General features: G+C 24.0%; 2 protein-coding genes across 8 annotated transcripts in view; one reads left to right on the top strand and one right to left on the bottom strand.

Annotated features, from left to right (window-relative positions):
- Positions 1-5,675, bottom strand: part of LOC126897187 (uncharacterized protein DDB_G0283357-like) — a 7,778-nt gene extending 2,103 nt beyond the window's left edge. Inside the window, exons 1-9 of one of the 4 annotated variants that reach the window (XM_050670582.1) lie at positions 5,415-5,669; positions 5,176-5,278; positions 4,687-4,834; positions 2,628-2,841; positions 2,410-2,564; positions 2,159-2,307; positions 1,876-2,095; positions 1,685-1,774; positions 1,015-1,356 (exon numbers count right to left, since the gene is read on the bottom strand). In XM_050670582.1, coding sequence (XP_050526539.1) covers positions 1,015-1,356; positions 1,685-1,774; positions 1,876-2,095; positions 2,159-2,307; positions 2,410-2,564; positions 2,628-2,841; positions 4,687-4,831 — 1,315 coding nt within the window. In that variant the 5' untranslated portion in view covers positions 4,832-4,834; positions 5,176-5,278; positions 5,415-5,669. Of the gene's footprint in view, positions 1-1,014; positions 1,357-1,684; positions 1,775-1,875; positions 2,096-2,158; positions 2,565-2,627; positions 2,842-4,686; positions 4,835-5,175; positions 5,279-5,414 lie in introns of all 4 variants that reach the window. The other 3 variants (XR_007702044.1, XM_050670580.1, XM_050670581.1) reach the window with 3 other exon arrangements.
- A 760-nt stretch (positions 5,676-6,435) lies between these two features.
- LOC126897182 (AMP deaminase 2) overlaps positions 6,436-10,611 on the top strand; it is a 40,657-nt gene continuing 36,481 nt past the window's right edge. Inside the window, exon 1 of one of the 4 annotated variants that reach the window (XM_050670561.1) lies at positions 6,436-6,553. The gene's annotated coding sequence lies outside the window, so the exon portion shown is untranslated. Of the gene's footprint in view, positions 6,554-10,292; positions 10,582-10,611 lie in introns of those variants that run through there. The other 3 variants (XM_050670558.1, XM_050670563.1, XM_050670559.1) reach the window with 3 other exon arrangements.

The raw sequence follows: 10,611 nt of genomic DNA, 5'->3' as shown, positions 1-10,611 counted from the left end.
TAATAAGGAACTAGCAGTTTATGAAGCTTTTGGAATAATCCATCAATTTTTTAAAATTAAACACTATCTAAAGATTTGCATCGAAGCGTTTTTTTTTTATAGTGATTTTAATCACTGTCAGATATCATTATACTTGATCCAACTATGCCACGTCACCACTGTGCCGCGACCCCCCTGTGCTGGGTTTTTTACAATGGTAACATACATAATTTACTACCTTATTTATTAAATAATGATCTAATTAAAAAAATGACTGGTCAATAACAATTTTTGGACCATTGTAACAGGAATATACATGAATGTATATCAGGATCAGAATAAGTGATAGGTGAGTAAGGATAAGTGCATGATGGCCAAGTGGTAAGGTTTATTTCTACAAAGCCTTGGGTCACCGTTTCTAATACCGTAGCATGCCTGTATTTTTACAAGACTTTCCAATACACTTTCTTGTAGGATGATAACATCATGTGTGGCTGAGGGAAACATGGTACTGTGTCAATTGATCCAAAAGTTTTTATCAACAATTCATTCTCTTAATTAGATCAGTATTTAATAAATAAGCTAGTGAACTATATACATAGCCATTTTTAAAATAAAATTGACATCACATAAGTTAAGGGATGATTCTAAAAAGCAATTTATAGCTGATAAATTAAGAAATATAGTAACTAAAAAAAACTTTAAAATATTGTTAACTTTTTTTTGATTAATTTAAGTAATATTTATTTTTTGATTTATAAGTAGTTAAATATTTCTAAGGTGTATTCTTTATCCTATAAAGGGTACTACCTTTATTTTAAAAATGGGAACATACATATCTTATTTTAGTTATTACCATTTTAATATATAAACTGTGGGTCAATTTTCATTATTTTCCTATTTTGTCAGGAAAAATAAAAATTGACTCAAGTTGTCCAATACAAATATATTATTATATTATCTTATTTGTATAAGAATAAATTATTTATTTATTTAAATAAAAATAGAAAATTCTATAGATTTTAATAAACTTACATGTGTGGTTATTAGTTTGATTACGAATGCCAGGACTCATATACATTGGTGGATTTGTATGCCCATGATGATGTTGGTGATGCTGTTGCTGTTGGAGAGAAGAACTAGATTTTGATATTTGGGCTCCGTGATCATTAGGAGATGCAGTAACCATTAAATTTCCAATACCAGTTGATTCTGATCTTGACATCGAAGGAGGTGTCCCAGAATAACTGTATACTGTATTAACAGATGATGATGAAGGTGATGATGAAATACTATTATTGACACAATAATTTACTGCAGTAGCAGAAGGAGGCTGATAGAATGATCCATAAATACTGACATTTGGTTGAGTATTTTCTAAAAATGATAGCTTTCATCAATATTCTTCATAGTTTTTAAAAAGTAATAAAGATATGAACTACAACTATAAGGAAAATAACCAAAGAGAATTTAAAGATAATAACGGTATCAATAATATAAATCGCAGCTTAAAAGAAAATTTGACTTGATTACAAATTAATTAATTAAAATCTTAAGACTTTATCCTGCACTAATTTTAAATATAAATAAAATATTTGTTTTACAATAATGTTTTTTGAGTAATTCGAAAAAACTAATAGGAGAAATAAAACATAGTTCTATGAAATACAGAATTATTAAAATTAAAATTAAAGTATTCACTTACTATTAGGATTATTGTTATTCCACATAGATACATTTCTAGAAAACGAAGAAGGAGTTTCATCTCTACTTCCACGTCTATTAATATTTTCCACTGAAATATTAGTATGTTAATTTTAATTTCTCTTTAATGTGCCATAAATTACTCATAATGAAAAATATAAAAAATCAATGAATATTTATTTAAATACTTACACGAATAATTATTGTTTGTTGGATTCACAATTGATTGATTGATATTATTAACTACTCCTGTTGACGAGTTTAAAATACTAGACCCCCCACTACCACTATTCATTGATTTGTAAGTAGGAAATGGTACAACAATAGGTTGTTGTTGATGATAAGATTGTTGCTGGATAGTTGGAGGCTGTGGGGATGGAGTCCTACCTAATTTATTACTTGTTCCTAAATTCTAAAATTACAAAAAAAATAGGTTTATTATATAATAGTAAGAGATTTTAGAAGAAATCATTACCGGTGGAAGTAAATGTGAAGAACTACTGCTATACATTGATGAAAATTTTGTAAAAGTCATTGTGTTAGGCAATGATGACGTTAATGATATTGATGAACGTGTTGAACTATTGTTATTTTGATTGTTTGCGACAACTGCATTTATTGTAGCTGGTGAACAAACCAATAATGTTTGATTACTGCCACAAGCCATATTGGCATTTGAATTTTGCATCAGCAAAGATTGCTGTGCTAATGGACTCAAACTGCTACCTGCAACAGGTGATCCTGAATTTGGTTGGGCAGTAATGGAAGTCTGCTGCCTATATATATGCTGCTGTGGCTGAAGAAGATTGGATGAGCGCTGATGTGATACTGCAGTATTATTGATATTATTTGTTATTATTAATTTGTTGTTTAGGGATTCACTGTAAATATAATAAAAATTTATTAAATACATTAAGTTATTAAAAAAAAAGCAAAAAACATACCTATTAGATTCAGATTTTGGGACTATTAAAGATGTGGCTTCATCTGTGGCTTGTACTTGATTCAATAACACACGTTTTTCCTCTTCCAATTCTTCACGCCTATCTCTCAAAGCAGACAAACGTCCATTAATTTGAGCTAATGATAATTTGTTTTCCTCCATTTTTTGAAACTCTACACATTTTTTCTTCCTTAGAACTTCTGCGTCAGCTTCGGCTATTAAACATTAAACGATTTAAATCAATAATATTACTTTTGAATTAAAAAAAAATTAATATTTCATGAAAAAAAATAGTAATACTCTCAGTATGTAATGATTCCTCAAAATCATATTTATTTAATATATTTGAAAAAAAATTAAAATTAAAATTAAAATAAAAGAGCAATATCATAACAAGATAAAAAATTTTTAGTATATTTTGTAAAGTAATCAATTCAATATTATACATGTTTTAATAAGTAAATAATAAAAAAACATTGCTTTAAAAAAAAGAACAGTTCATATATAAATGAAATTTCAGTTTATACAATAGAATTTAATAGCTAGTTGTATTATATATGATATTTGTTAATGAAATGATATGTAATTATATAAGGAACTTAATTTTTAATTAGTACTTAAATTAGTTATGAAAATTTAATTTATAGTTAGTCCTTAGAAATCCCTACAAAATGTTTAAATAATATAGAATATATATTCCTATTTAATGTTAGAATTTAAATAGCAAGTATTAAAATTATAAAACTTTTTTTCTAATAACTCAACTCTATATATACTTGAGAACATATCACTCCTATATGACAAAATATTAATAATATTCTGATTCTACATTGAAATTATACTGATTAAATGTCTAGCTATTTTTTTTATAGATATTACTAGTAATTTACAAACTTTAAACAATTATTTTTATTAGAATCATCATTTACTTTTAACGTGCTTGTAGTCTACAACTAGTGAAGGGTAGGGTAGTGCAACCATGGATGAAATTTTTTATACTAATTGGTGAGATAGGGTATATTCTAAAGTTGCAGAATATAGAATACTCCTATTTATTTAAAGCAAGCATGTTTCTAGTGAACATTAATAGAAATAGTGTACAATATGTGGTTAAACAAGATATAGTTAAATAAAATATTTTAAAAGCAATAAATTAAATTAAAACACTTTTACAAGTTACCTGTCAAATGACTAAGTACTACTTCTGATATAAGATCGAAAATGTTTGATTAACAATTTTTTTTTTCTCATTGAAATTTTCAAGGATAATTGAAAATGTTGTGAAATCATCTTACCTCATAGTAGAGTAAATATGATAATCCTCAACCAGTTATTTTCTTATTTGTAAATTATTAAAAAATTGTTACCATTTACAAAAACCTAAGTTAATAAAATTTAGCGGTGGTGGGTAAGAGGTGAAATAGGTTAAATTTTTTTTTGAATAGCTGTAGGAAACCATTAACTTTGAAATGAAAAAATTATATTATGTTATATTTTTAAAAATATTGTTCAAATAATAATTGAATGATCATTCTATTTGTTGTTCATTTTTTATAAATAAAAAGCATATAAAAAACAATGGTTTGATTTTAAAATAAATAAAACAATTTTTAATTATTTGTGGTCTTTTTACTTTAAAGGTAATTACATTTTTTCTATCCATGTTTGGTATTTGATCAATATAAAAATTGAAGAAAAATTAATCTAATTCATTTAAATATATTAAGAGAATAAAAAAAAACAAATATATTGTAAAAGTATTTAAAAAATATAGGTGCAATTTAAATAAAATGTTTATAATATTAATCTTAATAAATTGATTGTTAATGTCAAACTTAAATTCTGTTTTTCTTATATCTATATAATAACATGTAATTTTTGAATTAATATGTTGATGAGTTTGGTGTTACAAGATTTGGAGTCATTAGTTTTTTTTGAAAAAATTAACTATTAATAGTAATTATTATAAGGGAAATAATTAATTTTCAATAATACACATTATTACGTATGACTATTATTCTCTAGATTAGCACCAGATTATAAATTAATACGAACAATACCTTGTTTGTTTTTTTCTCTACGAGAAATTATGTGAGATCTTAAGGATTTCCAAATATGTTTGTCTTGAATTCTACCAGGTTGAGTTGAAACATTGCCAGTACTTTCTTCTTCAATTAACATGATTGGATTGCTAGTAAATGTCATGCTCTGTTTAATTAATAATAAAAATAAAATAATGTTAATTATGCTTATTTTAAAAGCTTTTCCAAAAATTTAATAATATAAAAATGTTTTATTACAATTTATTTATTTTTAATAACTTTTTATTATTACAATATAATAATGTAATTTACTATTACCTATGATTAATAAAAAATATTGACACCTTTTTAACAGGCCAACCCCAATACATAAAAATGTAAAAGCTTATGCAAATAAAATAAGTTCTTAAAATTTATAACTAAATGTTCAAAAAAAGTAGTCACTTAAGTTTCGAAAAATCTTTTTTTTTAAGACGCCAAAAATATAAATGAACAAGTATAACTCACATGGTAAAGAAAACTTTGAATGTTTAATTTGCTTGTACTCAGTATTTTCACCAATATATAATAATACAGAACAATTATTGAAATAATGAAATAAACATTTCATCTGTGAACAGAAATTTATTAATTGATTTGAAATTGTAATTATACGATAGTCATTTAATAGTTCAGAAGATCAAAAGTAAAAATTTATCTTCTACTATGTCCCATGATAAGTAAAAATACACACCATGATAACTTACATGTATTACTTTAAATTTTTAAATTATTTAAATCAACAAAACCACATCATGAATTTTGACTAAAAAGATCGATGATTTTGTTGACAATTGTAATTTTTTTTTTCAACTGGATTCTGGACGTTGTTGAATGTAGATTAAATTGATAAAGTGTACTGAAAATTACTGTTCACAAACCATGACCAAGTACACATTAGTTAACCGTTGTTATATGGTTAAAAAATAGGTATGAGAGATAACATACCTGCTACCTTATTTTTTATACCGTGGAATAAAAGCCTTCATATATATATTTTTTTATTTAAATTTGATATTATTAGGAATACTGATATTATTCATAGACGAGCAGTTTTTTTATCTATTTTATTACGTTCTTAGTCTAACCTGAAGCAGTGATGCAATTATTTTGCGTATTATATTCAACTATTATTTCCATATCATGTAACAGAATAGAATTTGATGTAAATTAATAATATTAATATTATATTGACAATTATTAAATTTATCAAAAAATTAATAATTTAATAAATTAAATTATCAAAAAGAGTAAATTACAAAAAAGCGATATCCACAATTGACTAAAAGAATTGAAAAATTTGTCAAATATTACTTTATGTAATGATTTAAAAAAATATTTTGCTCCAATTGTTAAAGCCGACGATAATTGTTTAAAAAATGATTTTACAACATAGTTTTTGAGCTTATCCAATTTCCCCCTCCCCAACTTTTTTATGTAATATTAATAAACATATTTTTTAATTATGAAACTGAAATAATAAAGTCATAAACTATATTTTACATGTTAAGTTATATTATTTACATATTGTTACATAATATTTCATTAATCTGATTGAATATATTTTAAACATATTTATTAATAACTAAATTTGTAACAAAAACAAAAAACGCACAACAATGTAGAACAATAATTCAAAGTTACTGTAAGCTTGATAATTTACTAAATACTAACAAGATTTAAAAACTAAAATTGTTTAATTAGATTTTCCCGTTAAAACAGTAGATGCAGCAGTAACTAAATTAGAAGTTGATTCTTTTGGATGTTGTTGTTGAACAGGCCAATTTTCATTAATTTCACGTTCCAATCTTTTATAATCCTGAAAAAAATTATTCTTCAATCTTAGGTAAAATTTTTTCCTATTTCATTATTTAATCAAAATTTTTTTTTATTCAAGAAAGTATTATTATAAAAATTTGTTATTATTTAAGAGATAAAATAGTATTAATAGATACTATTTTCTATATCAATTATTAATATTCCTATATAATTTTATGGAATTAATTATCAAAACAATAGGAAATTTGTTTTAAAAGTTAAACCTACTACAGTTAACAATATAGTATAATACAGATTTAAGTTATTAATATTTCATTTAAAAACTTATTCAGATTAGTTACTATCACCTACAATATAAAATAAATGATTTAACAAAAATATATTTAAAATGTCCATTTGAAACTAAAAATATTTAATTGTTAATAAATTATCTTTAATATTTTAAATATAGTAAATGATTTATGATTAAATATACTAACAATGTTTAGTAAATGTAAAATCTTGTTTTTTTTTTTTGAAAAATGTTATTTGTTATGTTTTAAATTAGGCCCAGGTTATTATTATTTCAGGTGATATTGTACTCCAGACTTCTTATGACTTTAACTCTTTAAATGAGTATGTCTTAAGATATTAATTTAAAAACTTATATTATATAAAGTATACGCTTGCACTTGTCATGAATTATTTATGTTTGTATGAAAGAACTCTGTATATAACTATTTATTTTCATATTATTTAAAAATATATATATACTTTATTTAAAAATTTAAATTTAAATTACTTACATTTGCAAGTTCTTTATCACGAGATGCTGCCAAAGCTTTATTCAAAGTGCTATTACGTTGTAAATTGTACCAACCATAATGCATGACACCAAATCCGACCAAAAACATCAGAATTTCTTTATTTTGAACCACAAAATGTTTTAAATTATTTGCTGCCATATTTTGATAGTTTTAAAATGTAACAAATAACTTATGATAACTATGCTTAAAAAAGCATAATTTTTTAATTAATTCTAGTTAACTAAGAGTCTAGTAGTTAAAATACATAATAATAACAAATATTTGTATATAAAATTTAAATTGACAATATTACACTAAAATCGAAAATTTTTGTTAATTATGTCGATTTTGAGATAATAGTATTCGTTTTAAAAACTATTACGGGGTATTTTAAATAAAAGAAAATCTCCTGAACATAATTTGATAACGAAATAATGAATGATAAAATTGATGCACCACATATAGAGAGTAATTCTAAAATCAGCCACTGCGAATCATATATTTTATTTATCTATATAAAACTTTAAATACATATTAGATAATAATTTAATATGTATTTCAAATTTCAATAGGAGTTCGGTTGAGATGACCCTTCCAATATTTTTTAAGTATTTTTTTTAACTTAAACTATATTTATTTTAGTAAAAATACTCCGTAGAATATAGAATTGATCACTAATATCCTATCATTTTCGAGATAATTTATTTTTAATTTAGTATTGTAAAATTATAATTCCCTAAGGAGTTTTTTGGGTCCTTGGATATAAAATATTGGTGGCGGGGTAGAAATAGGTTGAATTTCTTTACAACTGTAAATTTTGAAAAATAACTGAAACCCATAACAAATTCATAAAAAATACCATTGAATATCAATATAATGTACAGTATTTTATTTAACACATATAAAGCTCTGAATGCTTAGTTATTAACTTCATATTGTACATATTTTAATCTAATTTTTTTATTTGAAAATATATAATGTAACAAAATTTTTAATAAAGACAAGTAGCAATAATCTCTTAACCAAAGCCAACAACATAAAAATAAAGCAAAAATAGTAAGATGTCAATAGTCAAATATTTACAAAGTGTCTATACTATAAAAATTAAAAAAAACAAAGTATGTTTTTTAAAATAATTGTTTGTCATTAATGCCTGAAGTTTTGAGAGACATCATGTCAATTAGTTGCAAAACGTAAAAATAAAAATGTTTACATGAAACTAAAGACATTATAAATGTTAATATTTAAGTTTTTGAGTTTTTTTTTTTTTTGTCAGCCAAAATTTGAACTAAAAGACATCTTTCAGAGCCTAATTGTTAAAATATTCAAATATTTATTGACGCGTAAGAAGAAGGCGGTCAAATCAGATGTAGTTACACCCTCAAGCGTTCATAATATTTTAAACGAGCTACTCATATTTCAAGTTGAAATATTCATTTAGTTCACATTAAATAATGTGAAATTGCCATTAGTTTCACATATTATGTTCGTCAAGTGAGATTCTCTTCTCAGGGCCGTTTGTTTCGTCGCTTAAGTTTTCCTCGAAGTTTGCGTTTTTCTTTGCTTGGATTTCCCAAACCTTTTGTTTTTGCTGCCATGAGTCCAATTGAATTTGATGGATGGCCTTACAAAAGAACTGTTTTTACTGAACTCCCAAATAAGCTGCTCTCTTGACATTGCATTTATTCCGAAACATTAAATGCTGTTTCCATAATTTTATTATATTAAAGTATTATTAATAAATAAAAAAAGAACGAATTCCTTCTTAACATTGTAATTAAAACATGAACAGGTAATCTATTTTAGTTTTCAAATCTTTTAAAAAAAGCCCCTGAATAAGTCACACCTGAAAGAAATTTTTTTTTTCTGATTTTAAAATTCGACTTTTACTTCGATCGTCTCGCGACGATAACATACGACAGTTTGTCGTTTTGCTTCTTTTGCGATCGGTATGCAAATTTTAATTGTACTGTATCATTTAGAGAACAGTAAAAAATCGAAATCTTCTAGTGACAACAATTCTTTACTCAAACAGTATTAAAAATAATATTTTTTTATATATAATTAAACTTTTATAATTGAAAAATGCTACATGAGTTAATGAAATTTTTTTACATATTCTAATACGTAAAAAAAATTTACATTTTTTATCTCTACAAAAATAAAAAATATTTAATAGTTTCTGAAAATATGAGTGTTTTACTCAAAATTGACTACTCTGTGTAGTTATATAATAGTATTATAGCTGGATATTTTAAATAACAAATTTGTAGATTTCAAGTACAGTAATAAATAACCATTGGTGTAATCACGAGGATTTAGGGTGTTGTAACAATGCATCGTTAATAATAATTTCAAATTGAAATATCGCGTACTTGATTTATTTTGTTGTGTATGACTGTTTTAAGCTACATAGCCGAAAAAATACCTAATGTCTTTTACTTTGCTCATTAAAACTTAAAAATTTGCGATTAAGAAAAATGTCTACAATGGAATTAATAATACCTCCTTCTCGAAAGTTTCTTGTTCTATTGCCTAAAAATTTGACAAACTAAGAAATTAATAAATTAATTAAATCATCAAAAATAGGACACATTTTTAAACTATGTTTGTTTTTAAAGGGTATGCGTTTACTGATAAAAAAATAAATTACAGTCGAGTGTTTTGAATAAAAATATTTGTATTAAATGGAAATTAATTGCGTATCAAATATTTTACCATTCTATATCTACGAGCAAAAGTAAATATATTTATCATTTTTCAAGAACATTTCTTTTTCACTATTGTTAAGAATGTGAGCTGCGCATAATCCATAATGTATTATCATAATGTTGTTAATGTATATGGAACAATCGCAGTAAAATGATAACATAACCAATAACCCATAGAGTACCTTCCCTAGTTATCTATATATTTATCATTGAAAGTACCTTATGTATATTACCATAATTTGATCAAATTTTGTAGCACAACTTAATGCAATAAATTATGATACTTGAATAAAATTATATTTTTCAATACGTATAGTTTTCTGTAACAACATATTATCAATATTCGTAATTTAAATAAGTTTCTATTTTTACTTTAGACTAAAACTTCAGTGCCAAAGTGTTTCTTATACGAATGACGGAATTTTTTTTAAGAAGTATTTAATAAAAAATAATTAAAAACGTTAATATTTTACTAAGGTAATGATATACCTTTTACTAGTTGTCATAAATTTCTAAAAATCTATTGAATATAAATTTTGAAATTAAAAATATAAATTGTTTTTAAAATTTATATTATTACAAATATTACATCTTTAAAGGTATGTTTTGGTTTGATTATTCAATAATTC

This window comes from Daktulosphaira vitifoliae, unplaced genomic scaffold, assembly GCF_025091365.1.
Source record: "Daktulosphaira vitifoliae isolate Bord-2020 unplaced genomic scaffold, ASM2509136v1 Scaffold_2, whole genome shotgun sequence".
NCBI classification, from domain to species: domain Eukaryota; kingdom Metazoa; phylum Arthropoda; class Insecta; order Hemiptera; family Phylloxeridae; genus Daktulosphaira; species Daktulosphaira vitifoliae.
The sequence above is the reverse complement of the archived record's forward strand: the minus strand, read 5'-3'. Positions and strand labels throughout refer to the sequence as shown.